This window comes from Drosophila rhopaloa, unplaced genomic scaffold, assembly GCF_018152115.1.
Source record: "Drosophila rhopaloa isolate 14029-0021.01 unplaced genomic scaffold, ASM1815211v1 contig_3, whole genome shotgun sequence".
Taxonomy (NCBI): domain Eukaryota; kingdom Metazoa; phylum Arthropoda; class Insecta; order Diptera; family Drosophilidae; genus Drosophila; species Drosophila rhopaloa.
The window spans coordinates 26263827-26284976 of NW_025335123.1; the positions used below are offsets into that span (position 1 = coordinate 26263827).

Genomic DNA, 21150 nt, shown 5'->3' on the forward strand with positions numbered 1-21150 from the left:
GTTAAAATGTTGCCACAAATTATTCTTTCCAATTGGTAGATTTTGCGACACTAAATGTATAATCAAAATTAGCGACCAGATATAGATGGATTACTTTGCTTCCAGCACAACTTACCTTAATTTGAAGACTGACCATTTGAAGTAGAACTTTGGAAGGGGCAAGGACTAGAACAACCCGAAGAAAGAGTCGGGCAGAGGAACCGTAAAGAACGATATTATTTTTAGGCGCGTGCAATTTCATCATGGGTTGGGTCTAGCGTTAGGGATGATAGCGCTAGGAAGAGCCTTAGTTAAAATTCAGACCTAGCTGGGTATCTGTGCATACCGATAAGTCGAAGAAATAGAAGAGAAGTGGAAAGGTTTGAGCGCTGAAACGTTGTGTGCGAGTATAGTCGAATTGTATTTTTATACAACCCATTATAATTAACACTTAGTGTAACTCACCCACGCATAATCTAGGCGCATGGCGAAATTTCATTTCCCCATTGTATTTTGTCTTGCTTCTTTTGGCAAACGAAAAGTCTGAAAAGTTTATTACGTTAAATCACCCACGTTTTGATACCAAATTTCGATTAACATAGCTATTCACATACGACTATAATAAGTTTACCGTACGAGCTAACTCATAGCTGTATCTGTATCTACCTGTAAAGAGAATATTCGGTTTGTTAAGCCAAAGCGATCAGCAATCGCCAGCTGCAATGTCATATTAAGGGCATCCGAGTGCTGTCCTTAGCTCTCCGATCTCACCCCAAATGTCACCTCGTTTTTATTATGTTCAATAAATGTGGGAATTAAACCCAAACCAATGAGTACATAATCACAAAGCAGTTCGAAGACGTGAAAATGTCGCAGCTTTGCACTTTAAATGTTGATTACTTGAAACAAGTACTACTAACAGGCATGCCAGATAGCAATTCACAATCCCCAGTGTGTATGAGAAGGTACATCAAGTGAGAACACAGGATAAACTCATCTAACTAAACTGAGGAGCTAACCAACTACTAACTAACTAAATAGCATATTGATTATCGAAATATCAGCAGTAAGATCTCTGTAAGCGAGAAACCCAAACAGATTACCGAAATACCAAAACGCAAAACCGAACACAAAATACCGATTAAATAACGAGTTATCAACAGTAGGTTCGCCTGCTTAACGTGTATACTATGAGAATTATTTTCCTATTCGTATAGATGTTCCCACCCTTTTCCTAACCGAAAAACTTTCCTATACCCTTGCCAGTTAAGTGAATGTATGCATACTGAACCGTATTATCCAATGAACCATTAGCTCCAAGCCACATAAAGCTTACAATTACAATTACATTACAAATACAATTACAATTACAATACCCGATATTTAAGAAATAAACTAAACAACAGTAAAAATGCAGTAACTACATGGATATACATACATAAGTAAAATAGCAAATCCGAGGAAGCAGTAAAAAGTGGCGGCTTACCCACGAAATTCAATAGAATATGCATAGAAATAGAACCCAGACGGTGTTGAGTGGAGAAAGGGAGCGAAGGAAAGAGTACACAACCACCTTACTGGTCAAAATCACTCTACTTCTTTTCTCGCTTTATGCCGCTTGGTCAGAATCAAAGACAAGCCAATACAATAAAATATCTCATCTAGTTGCAAACACTCGTACACAGACGCTTGCATACTTATAACGGTAGAAATATAACCCATACCAATATCCATAACTACCACAACCATACTGAAACCAAGGCAGATCGAAGATCCAGCCAGGACAAAAAGCAGCATCAGTCATAAAACTAAAGTAGCAAACAAAAGTTTTCTTTGGCGACACTTAAACGAGACTTTCGAATTGTTTTTCCCAAAAACTCGAACTCAAACTACAATAAAAACTATTAAGTTTTCCACTCTAGCCTAGTAAGAAATGTACATGTCTCCTGTACGTACACTTGTATATAAGCAAGGTGCCAGCACTAGAACTAACCCAAGCGGCAAGCCGATAAAATACACCCTCACACATATATATGCAAAGCAAAATAAAAAATTTTATTAATTACTAATTTGATGTATTTGTGTAAATGTAAACCACCAGCTCTAATAAAAGAAAAACCAAAACAAATAAATCCGAACCGAAACACAGAGAAATACCCGTTAATTTCGTTATACGTAAATCGGAATACAAGTTTATAAAAATCTGTCGAATGACAGACACACAACAAGCGCAACGCAGACACATTCACACACTCAGACAGACAGTAGGAAAACGGAGTATTTTCATAAATAAAAACAAACTGATATCGTGTTATTATTTAATAAAATAGAATGTATATAAGTGAATCGTTTTGCGTGCAGAGAATTTCTTTCTTACCCCTCCCTGGTTATCCTGCCACTGCCCCTTTGTTGGTCCCTGGGTCACCGAAATAGAACTTGGAACTTGCGGATCTCGATTCTTTAACTAACCTTTCCCATTCCCCGATCCTGATTTAAAAATGTGCTGTATTTGTGTCCACGCCATCTGTATGAGTGTCTGGTGCTGGGACCACTGATTCACTCCACTCCACTCCGCTCTTCGTCATCACCCATCGAGCATAGAATATCGCCTTACCTTGCCATGTTCTTTCTAAGTGTCCCCAATTGATCATCGAGGCCTAACATTTGATCGCTATATTAATCCAAATCAAGACCGTCCCACCACCTACACCCACAACCCACAACCCACTATTACACGATAACTGATCACTGATAACCGATAACGCTAGTCGTAACCCTAATTGTAAACTGTTAGTCGATAACACGGCCGCCTTTTACCAGTCGCCAGTGGTGGTGGCGCACCACAACGCTCCTCTTCACTCACTCCATTGCGGTCCACAGGAGAAAAAGGTGATGCAGCGACTGGTCGGGAAATATATCTATATTATAATTTTTATGTATATATATGTTATGTTAATTATGTATCTCCTTTGCCATTACCATGCCAGACACTCGATCACACATCGGCAGTTGTTTGCTCTTCTGATCAGTGGCTAATTATGCATTTCAGTTCCTCCTAGCGTAAAAATGCTCAGACGAATCCGAGAGTCTTTCGTGTGAACACCAAACGAAAGTATCGGTCATTTTTCGTAGTTAGGATAAAGTTTCGACCCGATCAAACTATTTGAGCACTAGTACCAACCAAATACCAATCATACCAAATCCAAATCCACCAATCCACCAATTTGCAGGAAACTCGCCCAAGAAACTCTTCTCATGCCAGCTCTGCGGTAAGCTCCTTTGCTCGAAAGCCTCGCTCAAGCGCCACATTGCCGACAAGCACGCCGTGCGCCAAGAGGAATACCGTTGCGCCATCTGCGAGCGGGTCTACTGCTCACGCAACTCGCTCATGACGCACATTTATACCTACCACAAGTCCCGGCCCGGCGAAATGGAGATGAAGGACATAAAGCTCTACAACCAGTTCAACTCGTCGATCTGAGACTTAACGCCCTTGCCGGGTCGCCCTAGCAGCGTGCCACAGCAAAGTCAACACCAACAGCCACCAGCGAAGAACGACACCACGACCATGACAACTAACACCATTCCCACACCCACCCCCAGCCCCTTTTTATTAACGTCGCTGACCCTGACTCCCACTACAACTCCCATGACAGTTCTGCTCGGGACCGATCACATAGATCGCGCTCATCCCGGGTTGTATCCAAAGCGACCAATGCCGCTAAACGACCAGTACCAGCTGCTTATCCAGCAGAGACAGATAATGACGCTGTACGACTACTACCTAAACCAGCGCACTACGAGCGGTAACCGCCCCAGTCACAGCAGAAGTCACGGCCCTTCGATTGCCACCACGAGCAACTAGACCTAGACTAGGACTTAGCTCAAACTTAAAGCAATGCCAATATGTAGTGATATATATACATACCTACCAATCTATTATACACGACGAACAAAGAGAGCAGACCCCATTATGGGGAGGGGAGACGATTACGAACAATAGAGCTATAATTTGCTTAACAAAACACATTAGACGTAAGCTAGGCATAAGAGAATATTTGGAACTCTTATAGATTAGACTTAGACTAGCCAGATCAAACTGTACATCGATGTAGACTTGCTGACTTTTTCATAACTCATGCCTATGGACCAGTATAAAGAATACGAATATACACTATTTACACTCTGTGGCCTTCTTTTACCTTATACCTCATATAACGTACTCGTAGTCAATTTTACAATTAGAGCTCTCTTGCACAAGTTGCCTTTCTGAATATCTACATAATTTCCCACTCGACTTGGACAAACTGAACAGATTATAAAGTGCTTTCTTCCGTAGCATCAATACTTATATAAAGCAACATACATATATATATTCGTAAAAATATATATAACATATACATAACTCGTAGACGAATAACTTAAAATAGGAAGTAAAGAACAAAAATAAACCTTAGACGTAAGTCCCCTAGTTTGCCGGTCAACTTGTGCCTAATGCTATAAATGTGCAACTACTAGGGCGTGGCTTGGTGCGACTCGGCTCGGCTCAACATCAACAACCAAAACTACCAGACAACAGCTACAACCACAGGCCGCACATAGAACACAATTTGTCGAGCGGAGCAAGAGACTCAGAATCCAGAATCTGTAACATCCACAGTCTGGTCCGCATCAGAGGGATGTGAGCTGGCTCCACTTGACTTCAAGCCATCCACCAGCGCAAGAGCTGCAACTTTAACTTTACTCGCTACCAGCCCCTCGCTACCCGCACCCGCTACTCGTTAGTCTGTCAAAGTAGAAGATCGCGCGCTTGCTAAAGGTTAGCCCAACACCTTAAACTACATTGGTAGCCAAGTATCAGACCATGCGCCGATACGTAGTTAGTACATTACATGCTATCTCCCTCTCATGGCCTCGATCTACACACTGCCTTTCTCTTGAGCCCAGCCATCTCTACTCGGCTAAATCTATCTGTACAAGTCCTTTCTCTTCCTCTGTATCTTTCTCCTACTTACCATACACACTAACGATCCATCGAGCGTTTTCGCCACCCCAGCGCTATCGATATATTCTGTCAAAATTGTTTCTATATAGAAAACAATAGATCCGACCATCTTTTGTGGTATGCCAGCCTTGGCCGACTTGCCACTTACTACGCACTCTCCTCGTCTATCCACCGCTCTGGCACCATCCGCCTAAGAACTCTTATGTATATTGTAACCATGTCTTGCCTGCTCACGCGCTCCGAACTCCTCCCCGCTCTCGTTCTCACTTTCTACTAGACTCGCCGTAGCTATAGCCAAACCACTCATGTACAAAGAACATCTGCGATCTGTAAGTACGATTCACTCACTCGATACCGTAGTCGATCTCGCTCTATCCCTCTCTCTCTATCTCTCTCTCTTTCTGCCTTTTTGTTTCCTACTCGCTATGTCTTATACAACTCGTTTACACGCCTAACAAGTAATACTCCATAGCAAAGCGACTCTTAGACATAACATCAGGTCGTTTAGCTCACGGGAGGCACTTTCCCTATCTATAATTCTACTCTCTATATCTGAAGCTTTACTAACCGTAGTGACCAGAGCGATATCGCCTGTTCTTAAATGATTTGAACATTTTCAGTATATGTCCCGAGGAGATTCGCCCTGATGCGGGGCGATCCAACTTCTCCCTTGGAAGCAACACCCGCTAACACCCCTTTCTCAGATCCCCAGTTCATCTGATCTTCGAACCTCTGCTCCTCTTACGCCGCGTTGACTTGGCATCTGCGTTTCCAGTACTCGTATTGTTGTCTCTTTCCTCTCTCTTTCTCTCTCTCTGTCTCATCACTTCCTGTTCCCGCTCTGATGCAACTGTAAAAATATGCAATGTACATATGTACAAAGAATACTACTTACAACTATAAATATAAGTACGAATATATAGAGAGCTAAGAAATCGAAAACGAACGCTGCAACTACAAATAAATTTTTACAAATCAGTCTATTCAAATATTTAGCTTTTCGTTTTGGTAAGTTTGCGTTGTCGAAGGGCCACGACAAATAAGAATTAAATCCCAGTCTCGCCACGCATTGTCTACGCTTGATCTATTTAATCGAGTAGGGGCCCAACTACTAACTGCAAACATAGTTTATTATTTATGTAACGCTTTCGTTTAGTTTTATTTTCCATATCTGCTCTCAAAAGAAAAGCAAAGTAAACTAAGCCAGCCTAACCAACCGTATCTAAAACAAGCCAAATTGATCAAAACCGACGAGCAAAAGCTCGCAAGACACATCTGAAATCCATATTCGAAATGCGATTAGCTCCAAATTTATTGCTTTACTTTTGGTTCTTTGCTCTCGCTTGTATCTCTGCATGCCACTCGCTACTCGCTTGCCTCACAGTCATACGCTGCTTGCTTGCATCTGTGGCCTTTGTCCTTAGCGACAATTTAATCTACCTGCTACCCTACATAAATAACACACACAAAAACACACTCACTCATAGACACTCATTCACTCGTTCGTGTTGTGATTGCATGTGCACTTTGTTTGGTTTGTAGTGTAACTCGTTCGTACTTCATATGTATATTTGTACAATCGGTTGTTAGCTAGCCCAATTTCCCTATTTACGCCTACGAAGTAGTCGCAAGTGTACAGTTTACATATCAGATGCAAATACCCCAAACTCCTCGTTCTAAGACCGCTGTCGAGTACAACTGGTTGTCGGTACATGCATGCTCTTTTCCGAATCCGAATCCCTATCGGACTCGGACTCGGAATCGGATTCGCTGCTACCAGACGCTCGACACGGGCTGGGATGGTATCTCAAGTAGGAAAGCAGTTAGTACACTTAAGTAGAATTACGTATCTGACATAACTCCACACATATGCATATAACAAAAGCTTAGACGTGCAAAAAAACTTTTTTTTTCAAAATCAAGGTCCGAACTTGTCGAGTCATCGAAAAATTTAACCGCTTCTGTTTCAACTCCAAACCGTTTCCGATTCGTTCTGTACAGAATGTATAAATAAAAGAGCGCGACGAGCCGGAAACTAAGTTCGGAATAGCCTATTTAGGGGCAGAAGATTAAATCTAAACTTTAACCAATACACGCCTTTATATTTACCTTTATATTTGTACTTAACGCTTTACCTCTATTTTCTGCTAGCAACCAATTTTAATTAAATTCAACTCAATTCAGGAAGTTCTTAATGCTAAAATAGAGCATTCAAGCATTTACTACCAACCTACCGTATTTTATTTTAAACATCTTCCTCTATCCTCTTTCCTGTACCTCCACCCTTACCCCTCCCGTATCCTAGTCGTCCGAAAGGCCGGCGAACCGAACGACAATCAATCATGTATCTATACCTTTTAACTGCACTTTTATTTTCATACTTTCTGAACAACCACAACAGCAATATAAATATCAAATACAATACCGATACCTATACCAATAAATATACCTAAGCTAATTCGAATCGATCCCGACAACCCCACCAACCACCAACAGCCATCGCACCCAGTCCAACCGCTCTAACGCCTTTCTTTTTTGTCTCCTGTGCAGGACCGCACAGCATCACCCGCTCCGCAGCTACATCGCCCGCCAGCTCTACCTCATCGCCGCCGTCGCCGCCCACGGCCCTAACCTCGCCCACCAGTTCGTTGAACGGCAGCCTGGCCGCCGCCGTATACAACCTGCATAGCCACGCCCACGGCCACGTTCTGGGCCACGCCACCTCGCCGCCGCGTCCGGGCAGCGTGGGCAGTAGTGTTGGCAGCAACCTCTGCTCCTCCACTTCTATCGGCGGGGGCAACGGGAGCAACAGTAGCGGCAACAACAATGGCAACACAATCAGCAACAACGGCAACACGAACAGCAACAACGGCTCGAGTCCTGGCAGCCAGGCGGCAGCGGGAGGGGGCGTCGCACAGGCAGGCACTCCGCAGCTACCGCTCCGCATGCCGCCGCCTACCAGCGGGGGCATCAACGAGCCGCAGGAGTGCCCCTACTGCCGTCGCACCTTCTCGTGCTACTACTCGCTGAAGCGGCACTTCCAGGACAAGCACGAGCAGTCGGACACGCTGTACGTGTGCGAGTTCTGCCACCGACGGTATCGCACCAAGAACTCGCTGACGACGCACAAGAGCCTGCAGCACCGCGGCTCGAGCGGTATGCTCAAGCGGCTGCTCAAGACGTCGGCCATCAAACACGGGCTGGTGGGCCACGGCCACGGACATGGCCACCACCCGCATCAGCACCACCACGCCCTCTCCCATCCGCGCACCAGCCTGTTCGACTTCACCAGCGAACTGGGACAGCCGCCGCCGGGCATCCAATAGGAGCTAAGCTGGAACGCCATTTTTTAGAGAACGAGCCTGCCCGCCAGTCCGTCTGTCAGGCGGACGCCAAGGAGCAGCAGCCCAGACCAGCTACACATACTTTGCCCATTGTTTTTGCACTGGACCGATGACCCCTCTCCAGGAAACGAGCGGGGTCCTCAGCCTGCACTAGGTCTTAGTTTATATTATTAATTATCGTGCGTACTCTAAGCTTAGGCATATTTTGGCGTCAACTGTTTTATTATTCTTACTTTTATGTTACGTAATTATTACGATTATTACTATGCCAGAGTTTTTTTTTGTATCTATTCGTACCATTAGTTATTTGTGCTTCTCTCACCTACATAGTAGTTGAAGCACTTTCGCTGCTTCATGTGCAATACCTCAAGAATCGTGTAAATAATTTCGATAAATCATAAATACCTCTGGAAACTGCACGAGCAGGCCAACACAAAAAGCGTGAAGTTGCGTTTAGGGAATACTTATTAGGATTAGAGTTATGTTACCATTAACGACAGCGAAATGGGAAGAGAAAGAAGGACTATAACACACACACACACAAATGCTGGGGGCGTGGGCTGGCGCTGTGCGGATTAAACAATTACGGTACATATCACGCAACTGCAAATGAATCTGAATCTGTAACTCAAACTGAAACTGAAACTAAAGATAAAACTGCATTCAAAATCGCAACCGAATCTTAAACATAATCTGAGCCACCTGTCTAGTGCCACCGGCACTCAGGCTCTGCCCCGTCACCTCCCCGCCCAGCCCCCACAGTCCAGCGCCAATTTTTGTTGTTTTGGTTTAAACACACACCAACAGCGTTAAACGGTCACATACAACAGTCATCATACAACAAAAATGTAAACACATACATATGTAAACCTTTTTTTTTTGCTAGTATCTACTCTTTATCCTATTTTATTTGCCAACTGCTGCACTATTGTGCGTTCTCTAAAGTGTCGGAATCCAGTAAGAACAAATATGTAGAGTAAGAGATGTGTGTTTTTTTTTTTAATGTAAATGTAGGACTAATGTAAGAATAATGTAAGATTAACGCAAATCTAATGTTAAACATGAAGTCGAAAGATCAGAGAAGTGTAACAAGCAACAAGCAAACAAACAAATCCAACCAACAAACAAAAGTAAAACGTTATCAGGGATAAAATATCAAGTAAGTAGTGGAAAAGCCCTTTTTCTACTTATACATATTTACGACGAATAAAGTAACAGAAATTAAAATCATTTTTTATATATACACATATACACGCATGTATATGTGCATATGCGTACGTGTAGTCAAAGAAAACAATTATACTATAGTCTATGTATAAGTACATGCATGTACTTTACACCATTTACCGTATACAATATATACCGATGTACAACTACCAACGCACAAGCACCAGTACTAGTACGTTTGGTGTATAGAAGAGCTGTAAACATTTTTGCAAATCGAGGATTAACGCATTTAACAAAACTGTAAAGTAACTCAGTGATTTTCCACCAGCGAAGTACAAATGTTCTGAAATTAAATGTAAAACCAAGTCGCAGGCTGAAGAGCAGAAAGAATGTTAAACAAAAAGGAGTAAATCAAATATCAGAGTGAAGACTATGTTTTTAACAGTAGAAATGCGAATATCCAGCTCTTGCAACACATCCACAACCGTTAGATCAGAAATAGCAAGAGTTTGCACTGCAGAACATTGTTCATACCTCACGTGGGAGCTGCAAAACAATATCTTTTCATGGGACATCAGATTATCGGCACTTCAGGGACCTTATAAAACAAATGTAACTAGAAAAGATAAAAACTGCCCCTACTCAGACTGGAAGTGCAAAAAAACTCCCTAATCTGTGTTAGAAAACAATTCAAAGTCAATAAGAAAACGAAAATACGAGGATTGTGTATCAATTGAATATCTCAGGAATTTCTTACATTTAACCAATTTACACTTTATATTATAATAACACACACTTATGTAATACAAGAACGCCTGGAAAGACAGCTACAAAATCTTCCAATCAATACACCTGTAATGGGGCATATCATCTTCATCATCAAGAGCGAGTTTTCCGATTTCTTGTCATTCGCAAACAAATTTAGACATAGGTGCAGCATCATGGGCAGTAACAAATATAAATACAGATTGCAGTAGTAGGAATAGGAACAGTTGTAGGCAAGTAATTAGTATTCTTTGTGCCATGCTATCCAGACGGAACCCTAATAATAGGGATAGAAAACCCGGGATCAGACTTCCGTAGATATAATAGGGATTTGTGATCAGCATTGGTTTCACAAGGTCTATTTCCTTATCAGCGTTGAAGCGAAGTTCCATCCAGGTTAAAGTATATGGCTTACAGCGTACTCAGGCTCGTTCTTAGTAATCAGACATTAGTATCGGGCAGGTGCGCACTGCAGATCGGACGTAGTCTTAATTAATTTATTCAACCTTGTGAGTTTTCGTATAGGGAAGGTTGTCAAAAAGGATGGGATAGGTGAAATGGGAGGGGCAAGCTATTACGCACATTTGCTTTCCCCAGTCGAGTGTCCTAATATTATGTTTTTATTCGCATAGATTAAAATTTTTCCACTTACACTTACTTTTTACATATTTATTATTTTTTTTCACTATATAATATAATTTTAATGTATATTATACTTGGTTGTTCTGAACTTTAACAAACATTTTTAATTTCATTTTATATTAGCTTTTAGTTTTCTTTAAATTTATTACTTTTTTTTATTGAAACGAATACAAAAAGAAAATCAGTGACAAAAACGAAAAATAATGCAAATGCAAAACAAACTGTGATCTTAAAAATCTTTGACAAATGAAAATTTTAATTTTCTTTGTTTGTTCAAAATTCTATTTTGGCTGTTAATATTTTTTAAATTTGTTACCTCAAACGAGACATTAAATCTGTCTTTCAAAATTTATGTTTAGATACTCTACGAAACTGTGAATGCGAACTTTTGTATTATTTTTTGTGCACCTTCTTTATACACGTATTGTTTATGTATCTATATCCAGTTAAGCCTATTCAAAATTATACTTTTTGGCATATGTTAAACAATAAACAAATAATTTTAAGAAAAAACAGCAAAATATATTTTTCTCGGCCCAAACGATAAACATGCTTTATTTGGTACTACTAAAAATTAATTAAAAAGTTGTAAAGCCTTTTGTTTGACCTCCACGAATGGATACATCGGAAAAAACTCAGGAAAGCTAACCAATGCACAGGGAACTTATTGTAAGACCCATTTATTTCGCACGTACCCCGACCTGAAACCCCTATCCGCAGTCGACCAGTAATCAACCAGAAGAATTACCAATGATGAGGAAATAGCATGGCCAAAATAAACTGAAGGAGACGAATATTTTCGTACCATTAATAAGAAGATTTTGAATCATATTAATGTAGTTTATAGCTCTAAAATTCGTATAAAGATATCTTAGAAATAAAAACGTATATGTATACCAATATTTGACGCACTTACCCCACCAGAAGCAAAACTACACTCAAATGCATTAAGGTTAAGGTATCAGAGACGTTTGACAGTCACTGAATTTCTATCTAAATATCTATCTATCTGTTGTTATCTGTCACTCTTTCATGCAAGAGAAACCACACACACAACCCACACAAGTACCTTGTACATGTATGTGTGAGCAAAATTTTTATGATCGACAAGAGAAAAATTAATGCAAAAAAAATGCAACGCATATCACAAGCATCCAATACTTCGATAAGAAAAAAAATTCTTACAAATTCGAACACAAAACTTAAATCGGTAAACAATTAGATAATTGAAAATTATTAGTCGAAATTATGTACTATATTATATGAAATACATATGCATGTATGTTAACAGGTTTATATGCATATATTTATATGGACAAAGCCAAATACATTTCGGAACTACGCTGTTTATTAATTTAACTTTTCGGTATTTAAAACAAAAATCTGTGATTAACTACAAAATTTAAATTTTAAAAATTAATTGTATAGCGCCAAGTAAGCGATAACGATGATTAAGCTGAATTGCAAGCAAACCAAAACAAAAATAAAAGAATGTGAATCAGACTAGAAACACGAACTTTTTGGATTTTATCTAATAGTCAAATACTGTATATGCGATTGCATTTTTCCATACTTTCGGCTATACATACTCACATGCATATTTTACTAAGGCACGGCGCCCTCGGCAGCCAAGGTGACCCCAACAGAAATTTGGATTGAGATGCAGATTTAGGTACACTTACATGCAAACACATCCCCCAGCGATACAAATCCACGCACATTATATGCAGATTAGTTGTACTTGAAGGAATCCTGAAAAAAAAAAATTTAACTAATATAAATATTTTTTTTTAGGATTATTAGACATAATATATCTGAATTTTCGAACACTTTTAAAGTCCGAATTTATTAAAAAAAAAAAATAGGAAAGGAGACAGAAGATGATTTATTATCAAAAAATGAAGCAAAAATTACACATTAGTAAATAAATTGCACAAATAACAAGAAACTAATTTCATGCATACAAACATACATGTATACAAACAAATTGTACATTTTTATTACTAACCCTATTGAAAATCAAACAACACCCCCCTGAGCGCATTGTTATGAAGCAAGCTGACGTTGTGCCGCAGCACAGACTTTTTGAAGCAAAGCAGAAAACAAAAGTACTTCAAATTGAAAAATACAAATATAAATCGAGTCAGGAGTGTGAAAGATGTTTAACAAAACGGATGGCATTTTGCATGCTGAAGTATTCTGCCCCATTTGAAACATGTTTAACAACGGCAGGAAAGCACGCATTCAACATAAATATATATAAATAAATAATATAATTACATGTATACAAAGCAAACACAAATTATTAATAAAAACTAAACAAAAAAATATACGAATCGTATTTCACTGCTTTTTGGGTCTCATGTACATGTGCACGATTCAGGGTTTCTTGGAATCACCCTCGCCGCCAAAATACCAATTGCATTTAAATTTGTAACGATTATAAGTTTAAATTTCGATTGGCGAAACGCTGCTGCCTATCGCGTCCATCTCTACCAGCTACTGCCCTCCGATAGCTCCTTCGCTGAGTGGTCATCGAATCATAGATATTCCAAGTGCCATCACTTTTGCTGTGGGCGTATTATTATTTTATTGGGTATCGGGAAGTAAACATCGCAAAAAAGTATGGCCCAGGCAATGCCCAATCAGCCCAAGTTCTTGCCCCGCATCGAGCGTAACGGCACGGGTGCTGCTCACTCCTACGTAGCCACCGCCTCCGGCAATCCCTTTGAGACGGACGAAGAGGAGATCTTTAGCAGGCACAAGATGGTGCTCCGTATACCCAGCAACTGCACCGGAGACTTGATGCACCTTGCCGTCTCGCGGAACTGGCTTGTCTGTCTGCTGGGCACAGCGGAGCGGACGACTTTGTGTCGTTTCTTCCTGCCGCGCGCGATCCCGCCTGGGGGTAAGTGAACTCACCTGGTCATTTTAATCCAGCTATTCCTAATGGTATTATTGTCCTGGTAGAAGCAACACTGGAGAAGTACCTCTCGGGGTCTGGCTACAAGATAACCCGAATATTCCTGGACCCCACCGGCCACCACCTCATCATCGCGCTGGTGCCAAAGTCTGCTTCGGCCGGCGTTTCACCGGACTTCCTGTATATACACTGCCTTGAGTCTACCCAGGCGCAACAGCTAAAGGTGCGGCGAATAGAGAAGTTCAAGGACCACGAGATCACGGCCGTAGCATTTAATCCGTACCATGGCAATGAGACGACCACGGGCTCCATTCTGCTCGGCACTAGTCGCGGCCTCATCTTCGAGACGGAACTAAGTCCCGCCTCCGACGGCCACGTCCAACGCAAGCAGCTCTATGACCTGGGCTTGGGACGTTCAAAATACCCCATTACGGGCCTCAAGTTGCTGCGGGTGCCCAACAGCAGCCGGTACATAATCGTGGTCACCAGTCCAGAGTGCATCTACACATTCCAGGAGACGCTGAAGACAGAGGAGCGCTCCCTGCAGCCAATATTCGCAGGCTACGTGAGCGGTGTGCAGGAGCCGCACTGCGAGGAGCGCAAAACCGACCTAAACTACTCGCAGTTGCGATTATTTGCGCCGCCCAACAGCAAGTATCCAAAGCAGTGGGCTTGGCTTTGTGGAGAGGGCATCCGTGTGGGCGAGGTAAGTAGTTGTTCCAGAAGACAACATCAGTCCGTTAACACCTCGGGGTTTCAGTTCTCAATCGAAGGCAACAGCTCGGCCACCCTGATAGGTAGCACGCTGATCAACCTGGATTTTGATAGGGCCATGCACCTGTCGTACGAGGAGCGGCGTCTAAACATTCCCAAAGCGTTTGTACTGACGGAGTACCACGCCGTACTGCTGTACGCAGACCACATACGGGCCATCTGCCTGCTGAACCAGGAGCAGGTCTACCATGAAACCTTCGACGAGGCCCGGGTGGGCAAACCGCTGAACATCGAACGGGACGAACTCAGCGGCGCCATATACGTTTACACCGTGAAGAACGTGTTCATCCTCAGGGTGACACGCGAGGAGCGAAACGTATGGCGCATATATCTTGATAAGGGTCAGTACGAGTTGGCCACGGCTCATGCAGCAGAGGACCCCCAGCACTTGCAGATCGTGCTCGGCCAGCGGGCGGATGCCGCCTTCACGGACGGATCCTACCAAGTGGCAGCTGACTACTACGCGGAGACGGAGAAGTCCTTCGAAGAGGTGTGCTTAAAGTTCATGGTGCTACCGGACAAGAGACCTATCATCAACTACGTTAAGAAACGCCTTAGCCGACTAACCACCAAGCCAGTGGAAAAAGAGGAGATGGACGAGGATAAAACGAACGCCATTAAGGCTCTGGTCATTTGGCTCATCGACCTTTACCTCATCCAGATCAACATGCCCGACCACAGTGAGGAGTGGCGCAGGGCGTGGCAGACGGAGTACGACGAATTCATGGTGGAGGCACCTGTGCTTAACTGTACGCGGCTAAATCGCAAGGCCGTGCAGCAGCTGATCGCCGAGCACGCGGATCCCCACAACATGGCACAGTTCGCAATCGCCATCGGAGACTATGAGGAAGTGGTGGGGCAACAGCTGAAGGCCGAGTGCTTTGCCGAAGCACTGCAAACATTAAACACTCAGCGCAATCCGGAACTTTTCTACAAGTACGCGCCTGAGCTGATGGTGAAGCTGCCGAAGCCCACAGTTGACGCCCTAATTGCCCAAGGCCCCCGACTGGAGGTGGAGAAGTTGGTGTCCACGCTAATCATCATGGAAACTCGAGAGCAGCGGGAGCAAACGCAGCGATACCTCGAGTTTGCCATATACAAGCTTAACACAACGAATGATGCAATCCACAACTTCCTGCTGCACTTGTACGCGGAGCACGAGCCCAAGCTGCTAATGAAGTACCTTGAAATCCAGGGCCGTGACGAGAGCCTCGTGCACTACGACATCCATTACGCCCTAAAAGTATGCACCGACCTAAACGTGACTGAGGCCTGCGTGTTCCTAGAGTGCATGCTTCGCAAATGGGTCTCCGCAGTGGATCTGGCACTAAAGTTCGACATGAAGCTGGCAAAGGAGACTGCCTCAAGGCCGTCGGACAGCAAGATGCGCCGCAAGCTCTGGCTTCGCATAGGTATTTTGATTGAGTGCAGGGTCATTTCTCAAACACAGGCATCAATTTAATGCTCCTAATTTTCTTTCAGCATACCACGATATAAAGGGAACGAACGATGTCAAGACGGCGCTGAATCTGCTCAAGGAGTGTGATCTTCTGCGCATCGAGGACCTACTGCCATTCTTTTCCGACTTTGAGAAGATTGACAACTTCAAAGAGGCGATCTGCGATGCCTTAAGGGTAAGCGGAAGGCTAAAATGTGGGTTGTCCCATTTTCAAACAGATCCATTCCTGAATAGGATTACAATCATCGCATTCAGGAGCTGCAGCGCGAAATGGCCGAGACCCAGGATCAGTCCGATCGCGTCGGCGCCGAGTTGCAGCATCTGCGCCAACACAGCATTACCATGAACGCGCAGGACACGTGCGGCATCTGTGAGATGATGCTGTTGGTAAAGCCATTTTTCGCGTTCATCTGCGGACACAAGTTCCACAGTGACTGCTTGGAGAAGCAAGTCTTTCCCATGCTGACCAAGGAGCAGGGTCGGCGCCTCACCACCCTGAAACAGCAACTTGAGGTGCAGGCGCAGCCTAGCGCTTTGGGCAAACAACAGGCAATCGAGATGCAACGTAATCGAGCAGCACTAAAGACCGAGATCGAGGACATCCTGGCGGCGGACTGCCTGTTCTGCGGCCTCCTAATCGAGACTATCGACCAACCATTCGTCGACGACTGGGAGCAAGTTAATGTCGAGTGGGAGTAGTGCCCACACGTTTTCGGACTATCCAAATATTTATGTACATATAGAGTATTTATTAATAAACCTACACAGATCACAAAGGTTTCGACTAAGATCGCGCCCCGAATTTTACAATTACCTGGCCATCGCCTACTGTTCCGCGCGGCAGGTCAATCGACAATCTGCATACGCAACTCGTTAGTCACAAAGGACATGACCGTGTTGAGCACTGCCTGCTGGATGGAGGCGTTCTGGACAATTAGCGGCAGGAGCATAACCACGTCGGTGGGATGTATGTCAGCCACGGCCTTGGACACGTGCTGCACCAGCTGCTCGCGCTGTGCGTCCGTCAGGTCGTTCAGGATGACTTCACCAAGTGGTCTGAAAGAGCCTGTGGGAAAAAAAAAGTATTGGTCAATGCTCGTGAACGATGGGGTTGATGAAATTGGGACCTCCAAGTCAAGTGCCCTCAGCTTACCGCTAGTCATCTTGTAGGCGGCGATGCCTCCGGCGGCCCCGCCCACTGCCAGTCCCACGGGACCCAGGAGCATTCCGCCCGCGAATGAGCAGGCGGCGCAGATGGCTGCTCCTTTGCCTGACTGTTTCACGGTGACGCGCACGTTGCGCTCGTCCGCCACGATGGCTATCGCCTCCATTAGCTCCCTCGTATCAATGGGCATCTTTCGGCTACGTGGTTTTGCCCGAATTTCGCAATGCTCGTGCTTCCTGTTTAGACTTTGTTCCGTATGCGTATGCGATCGGTTCGATTACGTGCCCCCGATCAAGGTCGATCCAGGTTTTAACCGATTGGTTTCAGACTTTCAAACTTGTAAGTAACTTCACAATATAAACAATAGCGTCTGCGCTACGGCAACGGAACGGCGACAAAAATACAAAAATCTTTGAGTCGAGCAGAGCGGATCGCATAGCGTCAAATTAGAGCTGCACAAAAGTCGATGGCACTATCGACTGCAAAATATGGATTTCGTTTTTGGACACATCTTATTTTATACATCGTTTCCCAAGTTGTTGTATCGATGAATCGATAGGTCGCGGAGGCCAGCCATTTAACAGTCCTCTGCTACGCCTAACAGTTCCCTTTTTTTTGTTCATTTCATACTTTAACAAATTGAGTACATTTTGTACACATTTATTTAGTGTTTTAAATATTTTACACATTGGTGGGAGATCACTTGGGAGGACGACCAAGCCCGTGAATCCGCCGACAGACAACTCCTATGTATGTGCTGGGAGTGGGATGTGCGCAAATCATTTAAGTTGTGGGCACGGAAAAGTGATTCCTCGGATGTCCAGTTGCTTCCTCTGCAACCTCATCTAGGAGTAAACTAGCCAGCAGCCGTACCCGGAAGTCCAGCGGAATTGTATTCCGGAGGCGATGTTCGCCTACACCCACCAAAGTCGAACGCGCATGCAGTTCAGTGTGAGTGGGGGCAGACAGATATTGCATTCATGTACATTACTAATTCCTGCGTATCTATTATATCAGTGGGTGGAGTGCGTAGTAGTGTTCGGTTAATTATACTATTCTTGTTCTTATTGAATACTTAAAACTGTGTCAATTATCATCAGAATCCTTTCGGTAGACGAATGCTATTTAAAGGATATAACGGATAATAAGAATGTTGTTGGAATTTGGAAAACACCCTTGTTATCTTAGTTTTCGCCAGCCACTGTTTAAGAGTATACTTTTTTGTAGCTGTTTATAGAGTTAGCTAGCTGTTGACATACATTTAAAACCTCATATGTTTACTGAGAAGCCATACCTTTAAGTTCCACCAACATCAACCAACGAAACTGCCAAATTGCCCACCCACAATAGCTTCCTAACACAATTAATCTTTTTATTGGCCTTTTATCACATACGGCCGATACGATTCGTTAATTAATTGCCGAATTAGCGGAGCGGTGTCATCATAAGCTAAGCCGCAGGGTGCCAAACAAAGTGGGCCCAGCAATTGCAGGGTGCGCCTCACTTACCCTAATTGCGGCGACCAGAGGACGCGCCAAGCCCTTGTCGGGCTGCCGAGGCTAATTCGAATAGCAAATAAACGCGTCTGGCAAATATTTGCATATGTCCAACATCTGACTTTGTACTTTACCCTACTCAGTTCCCACTAATGTGCCATTTGATTGTCGTTACAGGGCTCGTGGCTGCTTATACTGCTTCTTTTAGCAGGCGCATGCGCGCGGCCAGAAACATCACAGGACCCTCCACTCAGCGAGCAATCCTCCTCATTGACGCATACCATGGAGGAAGGCGAGCTGGAGGAAGGTGAGCAATGGACATCCAAACCGGCTCGTACCTTGACACCCGATAATGTGACCTTAGCTGAAATAGCCATGGCGGTTACATCCAATTCAGGAGCTGTGACAGAAACCACTCAGGCGCCAGCCGTCGTAACAACAGTTGAGTCCACGTCCTCCTCCACCTCGACCACTTCGGCCGCCACTCTTCCGCCGGCTGCACCTGAACAGCCGAAGTATCTGAAGCACTGCTTCCATGCCGAAGAGCAGCTGTGTGGCAACTCCTTCGACGGACGAGCCGAATCGCCCGATGGCCAGACCGCTTCAATGCCGCAGTCGGATTCCCAATCCCAAAACGCAGGGGCGCAGGGCAATAATTGTCAGTGCAGGGAGCACCCGGTTAGGACCAACTCGTGGTACTGCTGCAACATATCGCAGGTAACGATGATCTCGAGCTGCAGCAACATATCGAAGTGGACCAACCTGCACGTGCGCAACATGACTGTGAAGGACGTGGACCTGTCCAACCCCATTTTCCGATCACTGCAGTCGCTCGCCGTCACAGACGGAAATATTACGCGCCTGGTAAACGCCTTTCCGCGACACTCGGCCCTCAAGTGCCTAAACATATCGAACAACAACATTTCGGAGATCCATTCGCGGGCGGTCAAGGACGTCCCGCATCTGGAGTTCTTCGGCATGTCGCACAATAATCTTTCACTGGTGCCCCACCGGAACCAGAACAAAAACATTACGCTGGACATCAGGTGAGGCCGATGGCTAATATAAAGACAATGAGAAAACAGCTTAACCCAACGACTGCTTTCAGTGGCAACATGCGTATGTTGTGTACCCCACTCAACGAAATCATATACAACGAATCTATCAACTTTCTGAACCCCGAGCACTCCTACTGCCAGTACAACGCCACCCGCACCTGGTTCCAGTCCACAGACAAAGTGTCCGTGGAGCAGCTGGAGAACAGAAAGCGGTGTCTGACAAATTGCCCGGTAATTCCGAACTACGGTAACTGCAAGTGCACCCTGGAGAACATAATGATCATACAGGATAACCAGTCAAAGCCCCAGTGCCATGTCGACTGCTCCAACCTTGGCCTGGTGGAACTACCGCAAAGGCTGCCAGACAACACATTTATGCTTAATATCACGAACAATAAGATAACCAGACTGGGCGATTACTTCCAAACAAATCCTACCTACCACAACATCAACCGATTCGTGGCCGACAACAACCAGATATCCTCCATCCTTGAGTTCGAGGGCACCAAGTTCATCGAAACCTTCCAACGCATCTACATGCGGAACAATTCGCTAAGCAAGGTGAGTGCGCAGAACCCATTTCTGAGCGGAACACAAAAATGAAGAGTGCCGCCAAATATAGATTCCCGAGTATTTCCTTAACAATGCCCTGATGGATTCGGGTCTGGGTCGTCGTATCTACCTGGCGGGCAACAAGCTCCAGTGCGACTGCAATTCGGCCAAGACGCTGCAAAACTGGCTGAAAGAGCGCAGCTCGGATATACCCGACTATATGGACATACGGTGTCGCAACATTCCCCTGAGTGTCATTGAACTGCAGGAGACCAAGCTGTGTCAATCACCTCCCGACTGGACCGACTACATCTATTATTTAATTGCCGCCGAGGTCATCCTGCTGCTGGCTCTAATTGCGAAGGTGTCCTACGACTATTGGGTTTTTAAGACAGCTGGCTATTTGCCATGGCCAGCTAGCAAAATGCCCAAATTGCCTTGTGACTGGCTATGCGAATCGTAGAGTACAAACTTGTCGAGGCGGGGATATATTCAGATAAAAAGGAAGTTGAGTTGGCAAACAGACAAAAAGAGTCTAAGTTTTAATTCGGCAACTTAAATAACTTTGACTGTGACTCATCACATGACAGGACGTATTTTGATACGTGATTTATATATCCGTCTGCAAAATTTGTGCCTTTTACATATAAATGCGAAAGATTTTGTTGTTTACAGTCTACTAGCATTAAGAACTGTATGCATGTACTTGTACTTGCTGAAATGAAGTGGCAGCATCTGGAAATATAAACAGAGTAACGTTGATCAGAACAATCACAGCATATCGATTAGGGCCATTATTTAGCAGATGTAAGTAAAAACAG

General features: G+C 44.0%; 4 protein-coding genes across 4 annotated transcripts; 3 read left to right on the plus strand and 1 right to left on the minus strand.

Moving 5' to 3' along the window:
- Positions 1-3547: 3547 nt before the first annotated feature.
- Positions 3548-11066, plus strand: LOC123037978 (uncharacterized protein DDB_G0286175-like). The gene is made up of 2 exons (XM_044461089.1): positions 3548-3785; positions 7439-11066. Exons 1-2 carry the CDS (start codon positions 3548-3550, stop codon positions 8308-8310), a joined length of 1110 nt encoding a protein of 369 aa, XP_044317024.1. The 3' UTR covers positions 8311-11066.
- A 2365-nt stretch (positions 11067-13431) lies between these two features.
- LOC108052938 (vacuolar protein sorting-associated protein 18 homolog) lies at positions 13432-16841 on the plus strand. The gene is made up of 5 exons (XM_017135498.2): positions 13432-13810; positions 13873-14531; positions 14586-16011; positions 16082-16233; positions 16293-16841. Exons 1-5 carry the CDS (start codon positions 13528-13530, stop codon positions 16755-16757), a joined length of 2985 nt encoding a protein of 994 aa, XP_016990987.1. The 5' UTR covers positions 13432-13527; the 3' UTR covers positions 16758-16841.
- Positions 16787-17699, minus strand: LOC108052941 (protein C19orf12 homolog). Its single transcript, XM_017135502.1, has 2 exons — positions 17212-17699; positions 16787-17124 (listed from the first exon to the last, which is right to left on the minus strand). Exons 1-2 carry the CDS (start codon positions 17411-17413, stop codon positions 16904-16906), a joined length of 423 nt encoding a protein of 140 aa, XP_016990991.1. The 5' UTR covers positions 17414-17699; the 3' UTR covers positions 16787-16903.
- Positions 17700-17807: 108 nt separating this feature from the next.
- Positions 17808-21097, plus strand: LOC108052939 (protein halfway). The gene is made up of 4 exons (XM_017135500.2): positions 17808-18174; positions 18897-19765; positions 19828-20338; positions 20400-21097. Exons 1-4 carry the CDS (start codon positions 18130-18132, stop codon positions 20790-20792), a joined length of 1818 nt encoding a protein of 605 aa, XP_016990989.1. The 5' UTR covers positions 17808-18129; the 3' UTR covers positions 20793-21097.
- The last annotated feature ends 53 nt before the right edge of the window (positions 21098-21150 follow it).